Below are 19,918 nucleotides of genomic sequence, written 5' to 3' on the forward strand. Positions count from 1 at the left end.
CTAGCCACATAGTTGCCATTTGCAGGAAGTGCAAATGTGCATGAGCAAAAAGATTAAAACACAGTAGGAAAATATTTGCTGCTACCAGCCTATTCTGGACACATTGGGCCTCATTGCGAGGTTGGAGGTAGCCATTGCGCTATTAGCGCTATGGCTGCCTGCAAACTCGTTCCGACTCTGCCCTGGTGAATGGAGCAATTACCGGTCCATTCCAAGGTTGGCGGGACCAGTAATTCCCCATTCACCAGGGCCATTCCCCATTCCCATTTGAGCCCCCATAGGGCTCAATGAGAATGGGAAGGCGCTAATAACGGTACCGCAAATTGTGGTACCGTTGTTAGCTCTAGAGTCCCTTTGCGGGTCCCGTCCTTAACGCCTGAAAAAAACAGGCGTTAAGGAAGGACCCGCAAAGGGAACTCGTAGTAGGGCGGTAAGGGATTACCGGCACCGGTGCCGGTAATAATCCCTTACCGCCCACCTCGTAATGAGGCCCATTATATTTTTACCCCAAAACTTACGAAAGAAAGAGTAATAAGGATGCAAAGTATCCTAACCACACTTCAGGCTGTGTAGGGTGATGTGTACAGTTGTAAAAACCGAGGAAATCCATCAAGAGAGATGCTGTCTCTCAGCACTGATAGTCTTATGGACTGCTCAGTCTCCCCATAAAAATGAGAGCAAAGCAAGGGAAGTAAATCAGAAGGCTTAACTTACCTCTAAAAAGTAAGGTCAGGAGTCAAATATAAGCAAATATAATAGGTTTACCTTAGACTTTTATGGGAGGAAAGCAGCAAAACGAACATCTTTCCTAACAGAATGCAATGAGAACACATGCTTTTTCTTCACTGTCCCAATCCTGGGCCACAAGGGGGAATCAGGCAGACCACTAACACATCCACTCCTCTCTACTCCAGCTTTGAACTCTAACCCTGAGAAGGGGTGGAAGGTCCTGATAACTCCCCCATGCTTGAGGGGAAGTCCTCCAGCAGCATGTCTCTTCTATCCTTCCTCAGAGGGAACTGGCAGAGCTGCATGTCCCTGGCAAGCATTGGCTGGCCATAGTGATGCCTTTGAATTCAGCAAAAATCCTTTCAAATGAGATGGTAAGATGTGTGACAAAATGGGTTGTATTTTACGGTATTTACCACAGGACAATCTGACTAAAGGCAGGGAAGTGCTTTTGGGGAAACAAATCCTGCACCCAAAGCCATTGTGGAAGCCTTTATTTGTTGAGGAATGGCCTAAAGTGCTTCTTGCAGCTTCCCAGGGTATTCAGTGTGCTTTGGAGATAGGTTGTAGGATGAGGGAAATACTGATATGGAGAGGATCAGTAGCTTGCTCCATTGATAGTATGGAGCCACTTATGCTCCTTTTCAGGCTCAGGGTTGGGGCTCCCAGTTTCAGGGGCCAAGCTCTCCAAGAAACTTCAACAAATCAAACAGGAGACAGCAACAACGTTACTGCCTGCCAGAAAGTGCTGTCCTGGAATGTAAGTAGCCAGATCTGTGTTTAGGGGCCTCTTATAAAGAGACCAACACAATTATTTCTTTGGCCTGTCGAATTATTAGGACACAGCAACAAAGCACCAATATGTAATACTAGCGGTACCACCCGGCGTCGAACGGGTCTGTAGCTGACATGCTCGTGGGCGTCTGCTTTCTATTTTTGAAAAATCGCTAAATCGGCAACCCCCTTCCTTTTCAGATCAGCTTGGGCAGCTGGAGACCATGAGAATGGCAGCAGTGCGTGGTAGAAATCACAATAACGATATGGGGAGAAGGGCTGCAAGGTGGTACAGCCAAGGCATGGGTAAGGCTATACCTGGCAGGATATGGGGAGATGGGCTGCAGGGGTGTACAGCCAAGGCATGGGTAAGGCTATACCTGGCAGGATATGGGGAGAAGGGCTGCAGGGTGGTACAGCCAAGGCATGGGTAAGGCTATACCTGGCAGGATATGGGGAGAAGGGCTGCAGGGTGGTACAGCCAAGGCATGGGTAAGGCTATACCTGGCAGGATATGGGGAGAAGGGCTGCAGGGTGGTACAGCCAAGGCATGGGTAAGGCTATACCTGGCAGGATATGGGGAGAAGGGCTGCAGGGTGGTACAGCCAAGGCATGGGTAAGGCTATACCTGGCAGGATATGGGGAGATGGGCTGCAGGGTGGTACAGCCAAGGCATGGGTAAGGCTATACCTGGCAGGATATGGGGAGAAGGGCTGCAGGGTGTACAGCCAAGGCATGGGTAAGGCTATACCTGGCAGGATATGGGGAGATGGGCTGCAGGGGTGTACAGCCAAGGCATGGGTAAGGCTATACCTGGCAGGATATGGGGAGAAGGGCTGCAGGGTGGTACAGCCAAGGCATGGGTAAGGCTATACCTGGCAGGATATGGGGAGAAGGGCTGCAGGGTGGTACAGCCAAGGCAGCTGCAGGGTGGTACAGCCAAGGCATGGGTAAGGCTATACCTGGCAGGATATGGGGAGAAGGGCTGCAAGGTGGTACAGCCAAGGCATGGGTAAGGCTATACCTGGCAGGATATGGGGAGAAGGGCTGCAGGGGTGTACAGCCAAGGCATGGGTAAGGCTATACCTGGCAGGATATGGGGAGAAGGGCTGCAGGGGTGTACAGCCAAGGCATGGGTAAGGCCAAGGCATGGGTAAGGCTATACCTGGCAGGATATGGGGAGAAGGGCTGCAGGGTGGTACAGCCAAGGCATGGGTAAGGCTATACCTGGCAGGATATGGGGAGATGGGCTGCAGGGGTGTACAGCCAAGGCATGGGTAAGGCTATACCTGGCAGGATATGGGGAGAAGGGCTGCAGGGGTGTACAGCCAAGGCATGGGTAAGGCTGTACCTGGCAGGATATGGGGAGAAGGGCTGCAGGGTGGTACAGCCAAGGCATGGGTAAGGCTATACCTGGCAGGATATGGGGAGAAGGGCTGCAGGGGTGTACAGCCAAGGCATGGGTAAGGCTATACCTGGCAGGATATGGGGAGAAGGGCTGCAGGGTGGTACAGCCAAGGCATGGGTAAGGCTATACCTGGCAGGATATGGGGAGAAGGGCTGCAGGGTGGTACAGCCAAGGCATGGGTAAGGCTATACCTGGCAGGATATGGGGAGATGGGCTGCAGGGGTGTACAGCCAAGGCATGGGTAAGGCTATACCTGGCAGGATATGGGGAGAAGGGCTGCAGGGGTGTACAGCCAAGGCATGGGTAAGGCTATACTTGGCAGGATATGGGGAGAAGGGCTGCAGCTGCAGGGGTGTACAGCCAAGGCATGGGTAAGGCTATACTTGGCAGGATATGGGGAGAAGGGCTGCAGCTGCAGGGGTGTACAGCCAAGGCATGGGTAAGGCTATACTTGGCAGGATATGGGGAGAAGGGCTGCAGGGGTGTAGGGGTGTACAGCCAAGGCATGGATAAGGCTATACCTGGCAGATGGCATGGGTAAGGCTATACTTGGCAGGATATGGGAGAAGGGCTGCAGGGGTGTACAGCCAAGGCATGGATAAGGCTATACCTGGCAGAATATGGGGAGAAGTACTGCAGGGGGATACAGCCAAGGCTTGGATACATATCAAGGAGAGATATGAAGCTGTATTTCTGTCTGTTTCCAAAGTGCAACCTCCCTGAGTCCATGGATCTGCATCAGCCAGCACATCCCTGGCCGGCTTCAGTCCTGAGATTGGAAGCAAACGTGTTCCCACTTAATCGCACAAGAAGACCCCAAGGAGTCACTAAAGGGTTCCTCCCACATCACTGCCTTTTTCTGAGCAAGTGTTTACCAACTTTAGAAAGTCAGCAGTTCATATTTTTCTTAGGATTTCTGTGCAGGATTCCACATTTCTCATTACATTAATGTATTTTTTAAAAAAATATTTAGTTGGATATAACCAGTTCAAGCATGTCCAAACAAAGGAGCCCTTTCTGGACTTAGACATGTCTTAATTGGAGAAATGCTGAAAACCTTCCTTCGGATTACCCCAATGCCTCATAGCTGACATAATACCCATTGACCCTGCTCTCTAACTGTCCCAAGGGACAGGATGGCCCGCAATGTCTGTTACCTCTGACCTGCACCCCAGACGTGGCTGTGAAACGTGTCACTGAAACTCCAAAGAGCGCAGCACCTTAATCTCTTCAATGAAAGGAGGCCATGTGTGTAGGCATGTGTGGCCTGCAGGGATCAAGTCTTAGTTTCCTGATCATAAAATGGCTGCCGCAGTCTGCAGCTTAAAGAGCTGCCATCAGCCACAGAGTCAGACAAGGAGCCAAGCAGGGCGACCTGCTCTGGGGACCAGACTAGACAGTGTGTTTGGGACACCCTAGCACGAAAGTCTTTGTTACATTTCCAGTGAGCACCTGGATGAGACTTCACAAGGAAAAGGAAAATGAGTTTAGTGAAGCATGAGGGAAAATGCGAGGGACAGTTCAGGACTTTCATCCTAACAGTCTCTCCAGCAGGAATCCCTTCTTGAGGACTTTCCAAAGGCAAATATGGACAATGATATTCTCGCATAATGTGATGGATTGAAGGGCATTGTGTTTGCCCCGCCAGTCTTCTTGCTGTATTAGCAGGATGAAGGCTCTCTTAGGGACTGCACAGATGTGTTGTCGAGTGTTGGCATCCTTGATCCTCCCAAGGGATGCTCAAGAACGATGGAATGGCCATAGCATGACTTTCTGATTCAGCTGTGAGATTAAATCAAAGTCTGTATGATTTAGCAGTCAACGTGAAGAGTGCAGATGGAAGTTGCACTGAGAGATGCGTGAACCTGCTCCTCTAAAAGATGCTGCCACTTAAAGAATGTCTGTGCCATCCTCCAAGTGCGGGTATCCTTCCATACTCCAAGGCCCCGCCCTCGCCCATGCACCACCATTCTGTTTTTTCTGCTGTCATGACTTCGAGAACACACCAACTCTTGAAGATGGTTCAAGGATTTTTATTAGAAGTTTGAGTAGGATACCATTAATGGCTGTCTTTCTCTCTCTTTCTCTCTTTCTCCCTCCCTCTCTCTCACTGTCTGTCTCTCCTCTACTACTCTACTCCTTTCGCCTAACCTCCACTCTCCTCTTCCACATCACCCCATTCTCTCCTCCCAAGACTCTCTTTTCATGCTAGCCTCCACTATTCTCCCCTCTCACTGCTCTCCACTCTCCCTCTACAATTCTTCCCTCTCACTACAGTCTGCTACTCTCCACTCTCCTCCCACAACTTTCTACTCCCAGACTACACTACACCCGAACCCTCCTTCTCTCACAGTCGTCTTCTTTCACTCCCTCATTCCCCCGCTTCACTCACTCACATACATTCCCTACTCTTACACTTAAGCCCAGTCGCTCTCTTCACTCACCATATAGTTTCTCTTAAGTTTTAAATAAAAGAATATTAATTCCCATGTATTTTAGTGTTTTATTTAAACACTCTGCAGCAGCACTTATGTGTGCGTCAGTGTCAACATGTCTAGGCGTGTTCCATCTCCCCAAGTTCACACTCTTGATTTAGACCAGATGTCACACAGTGGGTTCGGGGACTTTTTATTAGTAATGTACAATCCTGCCACATGAGAGCTTGTCCCTTGGTTGCTCTAGTTTACAGGTTCATGGACACTAATACTAACTAGCAGATATACCCAGCGTTGCCCGGGCTACAAAGTTGCCAAGCTTTTCATATGGTTTTTCACTGCTGCCCTGGCTGCTTCTTTACGGCGAGCATCAGACGACTGCATCAGCCGGTTGTGTGACTTGCCTCTGTTCTGGCATGTCTTGCTGTCTCAGTGCTGCCTGTCTGCTTGCTTGTGCTTGCAGTCTTTGATGCCGTTGTTCAACTGTCTCTGCTGCCCTGGTCGCCTCTTTATGCCGAGCCTGAAACGATTTTCCAAAAGTTGATCGTCTCTTGGGTGGCATGAGGATTGAATTGCATGTTTTGTGCCACTGGGGATGTGTACTTCCAATGTATCATTATGACTAATTTGCTGGATTTGCTTGTATTAATTTTCGCAGATGGTTTGTACTAATGTTTGGTGCATATATAGCTTTTATTATGGACGTTTGTTAGGCAGATTTTTTGCTTTTGTTATGGTTGTCTGTTAAGCAAAATCGCTGTGGTTGTCCATTAAGAAAAATAAGTATTAGTTCTAATTTCATACACCGAGGGGCCAGCTCAGCATCTTTAAATTGAGCAAAATAAGCATTTGTTTTCATTTTCTCCACCAGAGCTGCCACTTTAGCAACTTTCAACCACACCATTAGATTCCTCTTGAAGTGGCACAGCGAGTAGAGCGCTCGCTTTGACATCAGGTTCGAATCCCGGCGGGGCGAAACTCAGCCTTTCATCCTTCTGAGGTCGATAAATGAGCACCACACACCGTGGGTAATAATAAGCAGCGCTCAGATACCTGAGGGTTCGTAGCGCTATATAAGTGCCAAATTATTATTATTATTAAAAGTTACCCCTATTAAGCACTTTTGGAGTTTTCTAGATAGTTCCCCCTTCATTTCAATATCAGAAAAACAGACACATTTTAAAAGATATATTAGAAGATGTGCAGTCCTACCACTTGATAGCTTGTCCCTAGGATGCTCTAGTTTACTAGTCCACTGACTTTATTACTACTAATGTACAATCCTACAACTTGATGGACCCTAGGTGGCTTTAGTTTACTGGTAGGTTCAGGGATGTTGTTATTACCAATGTGCAATACTGCCACTTGAGAGCTTGTCCCTAGGTTGCTCTAGTGTACAGGTTCATGGACGTTGTTCCTACTAATGTACAATCCTGTCACGTGATAGCTTGTCCCTTAGTGGCATTTGGTTTACTGGTAGGTTCAAGGATTTGGTTATTGCTAATGTACAACCCGGACACTTGAGAGCTTTTCCCTCGGTGGCTCTATATTACAGGTTCAGGGACTTTGTTATAACTAACGTATAATCACTTTATTTGATAGCTTGTCTCTAGGTTGTGTGAAGGCATCATGAAGTAAGATACAGACAACAGACTTAAAATTCAAGCAAAAGATATTTATTAACTTAAATGTCACGATGGTTAAATACCGAGCTTGTCATATGCTAAGGTGGGATTTCCCTACCTGATGAAAAGCAGTCCTAACATGGTTATGTGCAACTTCTAAAGACTCTTTGTTTGTCCTTAACCTAAGTCAAACAATCACATATTCTTCAATTTTCAATTTTCAAATGCATTCATAAAGATACAGGTTCATCTTTCTGACTGTTCAGAATGATGAACCTGCTTTTACTGCATAAAGACGTGTTTGTACTATCATGCGTATTTACACATTAGATGGTTATCATTTGCACTTTTTCTAACTCTTGCAAACTTTGCACACTACCTGATGCATTGTTATGAAATTAGTTGTTTTTATGGTGTGTAATTGTTTTAGAATTTGTGAATAAAATACCCTTCTTTTTTTGTAAAAACAGGCGAATTAAGGAATAATATGTATACAATTGCCTGTCTATATCCATGATTACTTTTTCTAATCCCTTGTGAATAATTAAATAGAAAACTGCATCCATTGGCCCTCGCGAGGCACCAATTCTTTGATTTGATACTGTTTACACTTGCTTCAGTTTTCTTCAAAAGTCTTAACAAAAGAACACTGTGTCGACCTGACCCTCCTCTGGCTTACCTCGCCAGTTCCTTTGCAGTGGTTCTATTGGGCTGTCTCACCTTTAACCATTCAGGGCTCTCTGGTCTAAGCACACTTGACAGACCACACGGTCAACCCATCACAGTTCACGCAACCAGGATCCCTGGCCTCCTTAGCCCACATAGGTTCCTTGGCACTTGCTCCTGTGCACCAAGTCACCCTAACTTGGTTCTTTATATAGGCCTCTTGTCTTAGTGTGTAATTCTGCAGTCCTCTGGTTTCTCTTTGATAGCCTCGTGGCTTTGCTACCACGTGTCACACACCCCTTGCCAAACATTGGCCTTGCCACACTGCATTCACTCAAAAAAGGTAACTGTTTGGCTTTCTTCAGCCCTCAATGTACTTGACTTCAAGGTTGGAGTTAAATTGTTGTGCAACGTATATTCAAAATTGCTTACTTTCAGTTCAGTGTTCAATAGCCACTTATGTTAATTAATTATGTTCAGTAATCCATATGCACTTATTGGCTTCAATGTTAAAGTTTCATTTAGTTCAATATGCATTTGTTCGATTCAATATTAAGTTTCCATGTAGTTCGGTATTCAATATGCATTTGTTTGTTTTAATATTACATTTCCATTTGGTTCGGTATTCAATATGCATTTGTTTGCTTCAATATTAAATTTCCATTTAATTTGATATTCAATATGCATTTGTTTGCTTTAATACTAATTTTTCATTGAGTTTGGTATTCATTATGCATTTGTTTGCTCCCTTTTACGGACCGTTATTTACTTGCGTTCCTTGTGGAGTGCCCCAGTGCTTGAGTTCCTGCCCCTCACGCACCAGCCTTCTAGGTTTCTTTCCGGTTTCACGCAACTTCGTCCCAGCTTCCGAAGCCGGGAAAACCACTAGCGTGAGTCCTGCTTGCTCGCTGTGTGTTTTCTTCCACACTCCGGCATCGCCAATGTTTCTTCCTGGACGTGGACGGTGTCCTCTGATCTCCTGGGCTCCTCAGCAGCTGCTGCTACTCCTCGCACTGAATAACAGAGGCTCCCAGGCTTGTGGGTAGTGCACAGCCCACTCTCCTCGGGTCCCACAAGTCCACTGGGGTTGGTGCCGGCGTCCTAGCTTAATCTCCAGTCCCACCACGGCTGTCTCCTCTCAAGCGTCTCCTGCTGTCCTCCCTGTTGCGCCCTTTCATGCTGGGCTGGTCTCCTTGTATACACCTCCAGCCCCTTTACAGGCTTCAGGTGCGGATGTCCAATTAGCCCTGCCTGACCCCAATGAAAGAGACATACCTGACCCTGACAACTCTTAGCAGGCATCTTCCTCGTCCCTGTACCAGAGTGGTGAAAGAGTGTAGCCTTCATTACTCTTAGTCATTTCTTCCTCGTCCCAGTACTGTCAAGGGTTACACGTGGGGAAATGTGGAGAACTGGCTTATAATAGCCCATAAAGGTTGGGGGAGGGTTAGGTTGGTCATCAATAGGGAAAGGGGATACCATGTCTCGCTCAAGGGCACCCCACTCCCATGCCTCAAGGACCTTCCACCCAGCTGATCCTCCCTTGCTTCACCACCCCTAAGGTCAGGATGCAAGAGCAATGGCCTTTCCCTGGCCACCTGCACAGATGATCCAAGGGGATAAGGAGGGAGAATACCCTCAGGTTTCTCACAGTTGCTCTAGTTTACAGGTTCATGGACTTTGTTACAACTAACGTACAATCCTGACGCTTGATAGCTTGCCCCTAGGTAGCTTTACTTTACTGGTAGGTTTAGGGATTTTGTTAATACTAATGTATAATCTCTTCACTTGATAGCTTGTCCCTAGGTTGCTCTTGTTTACAAAGGTAAGATTGGAAGGCTAATTCAAGATGGTCAGGAGGCCATCTATGAAGTGTCAAATCCTTGAAGGAAACATGTCCTTGCCCTGGGTGTTTGCACAATAACATTGCCTCATGTTTCACATCTAGGGCAGCCCTTTTGTGTTGTTCTTTGATTGGAGCTGTCTATCAGCCATCACAATGTACATGACCCTTTAATAATGCTTTTCTTCGAAGGCCTACATGACATGTCATGATTACGCCACTTAAAGGAGAATGTTTCTGCACTTAGCAAGCCAGCTCCTATGTAGAAGCATAATTGGCAGATGGGAGCGTTGTTAGGGTGGCAAGAAGTCTTTCTATTTGTGGTTATGTTCCCTTGTGGTAACTCTTTTTTTTCAGAAGGTTACACTGATTATCGTTAATGTGGCACAGAATACCTTTTTTGTATTGTCATTCATTGATGCAAAGTGTCTGGAAAATCAAACTCCTTTTTCTTCCTAAAGTACGACTTTTGGCTATTGTACTGAGATCATATGTTTAACAGTGGGAGTCTTTTCCCTATTTAAATGTGGTTACAACAACTTGGCTAGGTGATCCTCAGCCTGATTCTCCAGTGTATTTCCTAATTGCTTTGAGAGAAACTGTTGGGTTATCTAGGTAACCTCTGTCCTCTAGGCCTACAGTGGAAAAAGCGGTGTATTTCTTTCATGAAGTACCTCCCATATTGTTCTTCCTCCAGTATATGGGCATGCTGTGGGAAAGCTGTATGCTTCTTTTAAGCTACGGTTATCTTGGATCCACAAGGTCTTTTAACTTCAAAATAGTCTAGGTTGTCCAACTCCGGGCTCCGAGGGTCGGAATCCTGATGGGTTTCCTGGATATCCCTCAGTAATATTAATGAGGAAAAATATGCATACATTTAGAATCATTATATGAAAATGTATCTCATGAATATTAATGAGGGGTATCCTGAAAAACCAGCATGAATCCGGCCCTCGAGGCCTGGAATTGGACAACCCTTTGAGAGCCTGGTTTAACAAAGCATGAAAGTTGGGTTAGTCCTCCACTTATTGGAGACATTCAATGCACTAAACACCTTACGCCTTACACTCCCACAACAGCTGATAATCAAGGGTTTCAGCATCTTTTTAAAATTATTTTTATATTTGTTTTCCTGCTTATTTCTCACTTCAGCCTATAAGGTCACTGCATTGGAGATTAAGTAAATTGCAGTAGGATCCCTTTCTGAAGAAGGAAGCATTGCATCCATGCACCAGTAGTCTTCCAGCGAGCGTTCCCTCCCAGAATCCAATAGCTATGCTCCCTTTTTCCTCATTTATCAGAGGATGGGGTCGTCCATTGGAGCGTGAAAACAAGCTGAGATGGTGCAGCGCTTTCTGGAAACCCTCCAGGCTAATGGCCCACTCTCTGATATCCTCTATTTTTTAAAGGTTCAGTAAACAGCTGCTTCGTTAGGAAGAGAAAAGGGAAGGAATCCAAAATCCTTGACTTGGGCGTTGAAAAACTCATGCTGGAGAATTACTTGGACATGGAAGTTACTTTTCCTTAATGTCCTCCTGGGCATTTGAATTGCAGTCATATACCGCAGAAGTGTTTTGTACATCCTTCATCCTGCTGATACCTGTAGTCTTGGGACTGAACACCAAAGGGATGGGGACTACAATCTACCAGATATTCCTCTATTGTTTGATTACTTTGTATACAAGAATTATCTTTAATGAGGATATTGTGTCCCACTCCATCTGCCAATCCAATCCCTGCTGTTCTTCTCCCAGCAGAGTTCAACACTGTATAAAAGGCCCTTTTTTTTTCCCTTTAAAAAGTCCTAAGGTTTTAATATAGTTTTTAGTTTAGAAACAAGAAGTCATTGTATCAAGGGATAATTTACACTGATTGGAAACACAGTAGCATTCATCTAGTCTCTCTAACAAACAAGATTTCAACTTCGTGTTTTTTCCTCATAGGAAATGCAGGTGGCAGCTATACCTATGAGATAACGGAGTACAGTTCTGACGCAAGTCAGCAAGCTGCAGCAGGTACGGTTTTCTATACTCTTATGAGTTCATGCTGTTCAGATACGATGACGAATTGAAAGTGAAAAGTGTTTACTTTGGCAAAAGTGAAGACTCGTATAATATGGCGTTCCAAGGGCTGGAACGGGTGATAATGGCCTGGCGGCCCAAGTGAAAAGCCTGAGCGAAGCAAGTGCTTTTAACGAAGGCCCTGGGCCGTTACCACCCATTACAGCCCTTAGAACGGGTGCTTAATGCCATTATCACCCGTCCCATGGGATGGGACTGGGCTAATTGAAAGTATTTTCGTTCCATCAATGGGTCGCCTCGCAGCGTCCCTTTAACGGAACGAAAAGACAGTGGAAAGATGGCTGCCACCTTCTTCCCTTTCTATGACGGCCTCACGCATGAGGAAAGGGAGAACGATACAGCAGCGGCTGTGAGTGCCACAGCAATGAAGTAAGTGTGGAGGGGAATTCTTTAAAAAAGGGTCCAGGGAGGTGGCCATCAAGTGGCTTGGAACATGGGCTAACATTGGGATATCCAGCCTGCGTTTCAAGCCTCCTGATTGGCTGGCTCCACCGCCCAGGGTGCTAATGATGATTTGCCCACAATGATGCTACCCAGACTTTCTTGACTTGGCCATCTGCCCACCACAACGCCTTCCTTGGAGGGTGGACTTGCTATCCTAGTCTAAGTGTCAGGTGCTCCACCCAAACCTAGAGACTTGATGTGTGGCAGTGGGGAGGGGGAGGTATGATGGCTTATATTTGAATGACACAGTCATCTCAGCGGGACCTGAACAAGGTCCATTTATGCGTGCAGATGGATAAAGTTTGAGGAATGGTGCAGGGTCAGGGGTAATGACCCCATGTTGTGCCCTACTTCAGTGAATCTGGAGTGTTTGCTGTCCCTGTCTAGGCAAGGGCTGCAGGTAGGCAAAGTGAAGCGTTAGCTGGGTGACATTTACATTTTCAAAAGGTTCCCAGAGCAAAGTTCATTATTTTTTATTGCATTGGTCACCTAGTTCTTAAAAACCTTAACAAACATATTCCCACCAACAAAATTTGTGGTTCCTCCATGGGACCTCAATCCGGTCCTTTAAGTCCTGATGGCCGCTACCTTTGAGCCTTTACATTGATGGCCCTCGTGGCTCTTCACTTTGAAAACAGTTTTTTGGGTTACAATTGCATCTGCCAGATGTGTTAAAGAGATGCAGGCCCTGCCATGCAAAGACCCCCTTCTTCATTCTTTCGAAAGTCTGGCCCTCTTTTTTTGCCTAAAGTTGTCACTGAGTTTCATATAAATCCAAAAACGGTGTTCTTTCCTCCCCCCACAATACTTCCAAGCAGGAGGAAAGGTTGCACAGACTAGAAGCAATTGAGCTTTTTCATAGCCAGAAAATCTCTGTTTCCCAGGGGTGATAAGATCTTCATTTAATCCTGCAAGTCAACGTTGGGGTGGGCAGTGTTCATGCATACCCTGTCCCACTGGATAATGCTCTTTATTTAAGTGCTATGATAAGGTGGCCCGGGTTGCCGGCCACTCCCCAGAGGAGTAGCAGCTTGGTCGACATAACAGACGGGTGTCATTGAAAGAAATTTGGCGGGCTTTAATGTGGTCTTCGTTGCATGTCGTTTGTAGGCAATACTTCCTGAATCTGTTTGCTGGTTGGGATGCCTATTTCTGTTGAGCGGTCTTACAGAATTATCTCTTATAGGATTTGCTCACAATTCTCCTTGTATTGCTGATTATTGCTTTGGACATCTAGGCAGATGAGGGGAGTTCTTAAATGGTTCTGATGGGTCCTGTGGGTTTTTTCTTCTTTGCTCATTGTTTGATGTTTTTGGCAGCTCGTTGCTGTCCTAAACATTCCCTATAGTAAGGTTCCCTTAGGTGCTGAGCATGGGGGGACATCGGAGCACTGAGGTAACTGGGCACAGTGTGTGCTATTTATACAGCAGCCACGTCGTGTCTGGTGTCAAAGAAGTCGACCGTTGGAGAGGATTGTCATCTATCTGCACTACACCTTGCGGTGAAGGTAAAGCAGCCAGTGCTGGGGGATATCTATCCAGATGAGGAATCAGTGGGAGTTCAATCCATAGAAAGATCATTGCCAGTAAGTAAGGTTTCTTTCAAGGTGTAGACCCAATTCCTCATTAAGTCAGCCATGTCCCTCCAGAAAGTGCCAATCTTGCGGCACTCTCACAGCAAGTTCCCCAGGATAGCAGTCCAGTGGCTGCATCCCCAGACAGCCTCAGAGTTGCATGTCATACCTGTGCATTATTTCTGGCATTCAAAGCACTCTTGTCCAGTTGCTTCATTTGTCTTGTCTGTTTACCCCAATTCAAGGATCTCTTTTTCATATTTCTGTATATTTCTGTCCAGGTTGCTGGGTCAACCACTTTTCCTAATGCCTGCAACCATTCTGCAAGCAATCATATATCTGGTGACTCTAAGCCCTGCAAAAGACCATACATTGCCAAAGCCGACCATTGCTGCACCCCCAACTCTATTATATATGGTATCAGTATGTTTTCTATAGACTCCCTCTCTTTCCTGATTGAGTGTACAGTATTTGCACCCTTCCATGTCTCTAGTTTCTCACAGTGCCCAGGACAAGATCCATCATCCATCATTCATAATTTTTCAAACACACTTGACTCTGCTCAAATACCAAGCCAGCCAGAAAATAGTTTTTTTCATCACCTCTCTCCAGTATTGCCCCAGGAAGTCTGTTGTTTATCTTAGTTGTCAATAGTGTCTGGACTCCAGTGTGTAACGGATTTTATGGCACGGCACACTCCAGCCAGATACTTCTTCTACTGACACTGGAGATGGCGCACAATAAAACAAACCTTTTTATTTTTATTTGAACCCTGGATTCTTTCTTGAAGAGGCACCCAACCCGTCTCACACCCACCTTCACAAACACCCCGTGTCACAATGGACCATGAACCAGGCCGGTGTGTAACAAAGAAATATTTAATTATTTTTAAAATTCAAATGTAAATCACAGTAAAACAAAATTTAGGGCAGCAATCACCAGTGTGGTGACAATATGATGCGAAATGTTATAATACAATTAATTCAACTTTCTGGCCCTATTGGAGGAGATCCGCAGGTTCAGAGCAGACATTGGCAGAAGGCTCGACTCCCTAGACAAGAAGGTTGATCCGTTTGAGGACCGAGTGCAGGCCTTTGGAGGCCAATCAGACCTCAGCTGATCTCTTTGAAACCCAGTTTGATCTACGTTTGGCAGATTGGAAAGGCGAGAGGAGAAGGTTGCTCTTAAGCTAGATGACTTGGAGAATAGGGAACGGCACTCCAACCTAAGGTTTTTGGGCATTCCGGAAGGGGAAGGGGAATCCCCGACGGACATTGTGAGAGGGGTCAAGGCAATCATAAGGAAGCTGTTTGATGGAGGAAACACTGGCGAGCCGACGATTGATAGAGCCCATAGGGCGGGAGGACGTGCAGGTGGGCCGAGATCGGTCCTTGTTAAATTTCATTACTATGCTGAAAGGCTAAGAATCTGTTGTTAGCACGCAAAAAGGGCCCCATTGATTGGGAGGATGCTAAAATAACTATTTACCAGGATCTTTCGGTGCTCACCCTGTCACGTCGGAGATTATGTGGGTCCCTGACTAAGTGGTTCAGTCAAAAGGGGTGCGATACAGGTGGGGTCATCCGTTCTCACTCTCGTTTGAGGTGGACGGCTATAAATATTCCCTTGTATCGGAGTCTGAGATCCAGAGCGTGACCAGTGAACTGTTGGGGGACTCTTCCTCGAGTCCTGTAAGGGATGGTGAGCAGTGTGGCAGCGGTGGTCCCAGAGAAGCCTCAGAGTTTGTGGGGAGGCGTTGCATCCAAGGCCATAGGAAGTATAGAAAGGTGGCCCCCCCCTCCCCGGGGCACCCCGCAACCTAGCTTTGAGTGGGACGCCTGTGTTTTAATGGCTTGTTTTTTTAGGGTGTTTAGGGGCTATGGGGCTGCCCCGAAGGGCTGGCGACGGCATTGATTATGTTGCTTCTGATGAGGCGGGGGGAGTTTAAGTTGGGGGAGTTGAGTAATCTGTTGTCATAGGGCTTAGTTTTGCTGGTGGGGGGCTCAGAAGGTTAGAGTTTTTTTTCTCTGAGGTACTCGCCCTGGTGGAGGCGATCCTTGGTGGCCTGGATGTGTGGCGGTTTAATGTCGCAGCTCTACCAGGCGCTCGGGGAGAGGGAGGGTAGGAGGTTGGAGGGGGTCGCTTGGTTGGGGGGTGTTCAGGTGGGTGGGCGAAAGGGAAAGGGGGTTCTTCTTGTTGTTGGGATGGGGTTCTTTAGGCAGCCAGGGTTTTCGGTCAAAAGGAGGTTCATTTGGTGTCTGTGGGTTTTCATCTGCAGGCAGAGGCGGGGGGGGCGGGCACGGATGACCTCCGAGGGGAGTCTGTGTATTGTTTTGGATCTTCAAATGGGTGACTCTCTTCAGTTCTCATCGGTGGGGTCCCACAATGTGCGGGGGTTAAATTCCCCTACCTAGAGATCATTAGTGGTGAGGGAATTTTCCAAGCTAAAGCTTCACTTTCTCTTTTTACAGGAATCCCATTGGGTCAGGGGAAAGGAGCCAGCCCTTCGGTCTAGGGCCCTCCAGCATGTGTTTAGGTCCTCTTATTCGGGGAAGAAGCGGGGGGTTGCCCTCTTGGTTTCTCCAAATGCTCACTTTTCCCCTAGAGCTCATAGGTCGGACCGGGAAGGGCGTTTTATTATGGTCAAGGGGGTAGTAAGGGGCAGATTGTTTACGCTGGTGAGAGTGTACGCTCCGAATGAAGCACAGGATGTCTTTTTGGGTGGAGATGGGGGAAAAGATCAGAGATTTTGCGGAGGGCTCTCTAATTGTAGGAGGAGATTTTAATATGTTTCTTTGCCCGGAAAGGGATAGGAAGTCCTCTAAGCCCTGCCTCGATCTAAGGGCCCAAATGAAAATGGTGGGTGTGTTCCGTCGAGTTAACGAGGAACTAGGCCTGACTGACGCGCATTCCGCTGAGTGCGACCGCAAACCTTTCTTCAACTTTTTTTCCAAGGTGCACTATATTTTGGTAGATTCCTCGATTCGGGACTGCATCTCTTAGTCCGGGGTAGAAATTATCCCGTGGACTGACCACGACCCGGTCAAAGTCAACCTGGGTGTGCCCCCTCCGGCACCAGCAAGGGCCCGGTGGATCTGCAATGACTCCATGTTGCACGATAGGGAGTTGAAGCAGTCTCTTCTTACTGCCATCAAGGAATAATCTGCCCTCAACGATACAGGGGAGGTAGATGTTAGGGGAACCTGGGACGGCTTTAAGGCCACGATTAGGGGCTCCCTGATGGAGATGGGCTCAAGGAGGAAGAGGGAGAGGGGACGGGAAGAGTCAAAGCTTAGAGAACAAATAGCAGCTATTTAGCCTTGGGGGAAGTTGAAATCGCAGATGGGCCCGGGCAAGTGGGAGGAACTCCAAGGGCTAAGGGCGAAATTGGCGGCCTTGCTGGTGGGGCAGACGGAGAGAAAACTAGCTTTTTTAAAACAGCAGTATATGAAGAAGTGGGAGAAGGCGGACAAGATTCTGGCATGGAGGCTTAGGGAGCTTCGGAACAGTAGGAGAGTGAGTTTTATTTCCGGCCAGGCAGGGGAAAAATTCTTCCAGGATGACTTGATTGCAGATCAGTTTAAACAATATTATCAATCCCTTTGTGCGTCAGAATATCTGGGAGATGGGACCGATGTAGACAGTTTTTTGGAATTACTTCCCATTCCGTGTCTCTCCCCTGAAAAGTCAGACTTGTTGGAGCTCCCGGTCTCGCCGCAGGAAATTGTGGATGCCATTTCATCATTGAGGAGCGGTACCGCTCCGGGTGATGATGGGTTCATGGTCACCTTCTATAAAACTTTCCGGTCCACGTTAGCTCCCTTTCTGGCTAAGCTGTTTAATTCAGCCCTAGAAACAGGCTCACTCCCCCATTCCATGATGTCGGCATTTATTGTGGTTATCCCGAAAGAAGGGAAAGACCCTTCGCTCTGTCAGTCCTATAGGCCCATCTCCCTTCTCAACATAGATGTTAAAATCTTGGCTAATCTTTTGGCTAACAGACTGTCCAAATTCCTCCCTTCATTGGTTCATGGGGACCAGGTTGGTTTCATTCCTGGTCGCCAGGGGTCGGATAGCATGAGGAAGACTCTTGACCTTAAGCATGAGGTGGTGAGACGAGACATAGGGCCCTATCTCTTGTCTTTGGATGCAGAATAGGCCTTTGACCGGGTCGAATGGCCCTATATGGGAAAAGTGCTCCATAAGATGGGTCTGGGGAGCAGATTTTGCAGGTGGATTTCAACCTTGTACAACGGCCCCTCTGCAAGGGTGTTGGTTAACGGCTGTACGTCTGCATGTCTTTCGGTCTCCAGGGGTACGCGTCAAGGGTGCCTTCTGTCCCCCCTTTTGTACGCCCTGGCAATGGAGCCCTTCGCTATTGCAGCCAGGGCTGATGGTGCAATCTCGGGTGTGCCATGTGGAGAGTGTTATTTCAAGCTTTCCCTCTTCGCAGACGATATCTTGATGTGCCTTATTAACCTTCAGGTATCCCTCGCACGCTTATTGGACTCAATTCGCCACTTTGGCTCCTTTTTTCGGGGCTAAAGGTCAATGTCACCAAGTCTTGCCTGATGCCAATGGGTAAATTGGACCGTGAGGTCCGAGATAGAGCAGTCATGTTAGGCAAGCGGGTCGAGCGAGAATCTACCAGATACCTGGGCACCTGCATTCCCAGAGATCTAGAGAAGGTGTTTGAGGTAAACTTCCCCACACTTTGGGTGAAGATCCAAAGTGTTCCCCTGCATTGGGCCCCCCTTACCCTCTCATGGCTGGGCAGAATGGTAACGATTAAAATGAATGTTCTTCCACGGCTTCTGTATCTTTTTTCATCTATCCCCTGCTTAATTCCTGACTCTTTGTTTGACTTTCTGCAGTCTAGCCTTCTCGTTTTATATGGAAGGGCAAAAGGGCGAGGGTGAAATACTCTACCTTGACCTTGCCTACATCTTTTGGAGGTTTCGGTCTCCCGGACTTTAGGTTGTATTACAAGGCATCTCAGATGCATGTGATGTTGGAACACCTTAGGGACGTCCTTAGGATGTATTGGTCATACATGGAAGATGTTCAGGTACACCCGAAGAAGGTCAGGTACTATTTATGGGCCCCCCCCCCCGAGGTCTCTTCCTTCGGAAGTTAGGTCGCACCCAGTCCTGGCTGCGCTATGGGCATCCTGGAAGCCAAGTAAGGAAAACATGTTCTTCCTGGCCCCCTCCCCTCCCTTCTCTGTGGGGCCCTCCTCTGGATCTGGGTGCTAGAGGGTTCAGAGAAACGCAGTTGTGGTCGGACCAGGGGCTGGAGAGGGTGGCCCAACTCTTCCGTCATGGTGTTTTTATTGAGTATGATCAGTTGCGGGAGGTGTTGAGGGATAAACCTTTCTCTATTTTTGAGTATTTGCGGCTTAGGGGGATTATCACTCAAAATAAATGGGTGGCTGATCTGGCACGACCACTGTCTTCCATCAAAAGGATCATTGTGGAGGCCAAAATTAGGCAGGGCATTCTTTCTAAGATCTACAGTGTGTTGGTCACTGCTAACCTCGAGGGCAGACAGCGTTCAAGCAGATCTAGGAGGAGAGACTGGGCCTTGTCCTTTATGAACATACGTGGGAGTTGGTCTTTAAGTCGATCTTTTCGGGACGGTTGTATACGGCTGCAATGGAACACAACTTCAAGATTCTCCATTCCTGGCACCGTCCCCCCGTCACCCTATCTAAGATGTTTGCTAGGGTGTCTCCGATGTGTCCCAGACTGTGTTCGGGCCACGGCACCTGGTTCCATATGTGGTGGGAGTGTCCGGTCATCCGGGTCTATTGGGCAGAGCTGCTCAGCTGGATTAAGGACTTGATGGGTACGAGCCCCGCCCTTCTCCCCCTGGAAGTTTTGCTGGGCACACCTATGCCTGATAGTGTATCCTTACCTTTTTCCAAGGTGACGGGGCCACGCTGAGGGCGAGGAGATTGGCCCTGGCCCAAAAGTGGAAGAGTCCCTCTGCCCCCACTAAGGCAGAGTGGTTTAATAAACTGATTGCTATTTTCACTTATGAGAAACTGGCAGCAATCGCTATTTACACCACGTCTTCTTTTCTGGCGGATTGGACTGTGGTTATTCTTAGTACAGACTGTGAGGCTTTGAAGCTTTGATCTATTTGGGGTGGCATTGTTTTCAGGTGACGCATGGTTGTGGCTGTTGCCCTACCAAGATGAGACTGCTCACCACGTCTCATGGATCCTCACTTTATTTTGGGTCGCTCTGTAAGGTTTGCTTTTGTGTCCTGCTCTAACTTCTTGCCTCATGTGATTATTGTGTTGGGAAACCTGGTATGCCTTTGTTGGGAAGGGGGG

General features: G+C 47.4%; 1 protein-coding gene across 13 annotated transcripts in view; it reads left to right on the forward strand.

The window, feature by feature from the left end:
* Positions 1-19,918, forward strand: part of LOC138582484 (uncharacterized) — a 451,229-nt gene that overhangs the window by 367,147 nt on the left and 64,164 nt on the right. For all 13 annotated transcript variants that reach the window (XM_069653811.1, XM_069653815.1, XM_069653819.1 and 10 more), the window contains one exon: positions 11,424-11,495. In XM_069653811.1, the coding sequence (XP_069509912.1) occupies positions 11,424-11,495 (72 nt within the window). The remainder of the gene's footprint in view (positions 1-11,423; positions 11,496-19,918) is intronic.

The sequence above is a fragment of the Ambystoma mexicanum genome, chromosome 3q, assembly GCF_040938575.1.
Source record: "Ambystoma mexicanum isolate Mex_15411 chromosome 3q, UKY_AmexF1_1, whole genome shotgun sequence".
NCBI classification, from domain to species: domain Eukaryota; kingdom Metazoa; phylum Chordata; class Amphibia; order Caudata; family Ambystomatidae; genus Ambystoma; species Ambystoma mexicanum.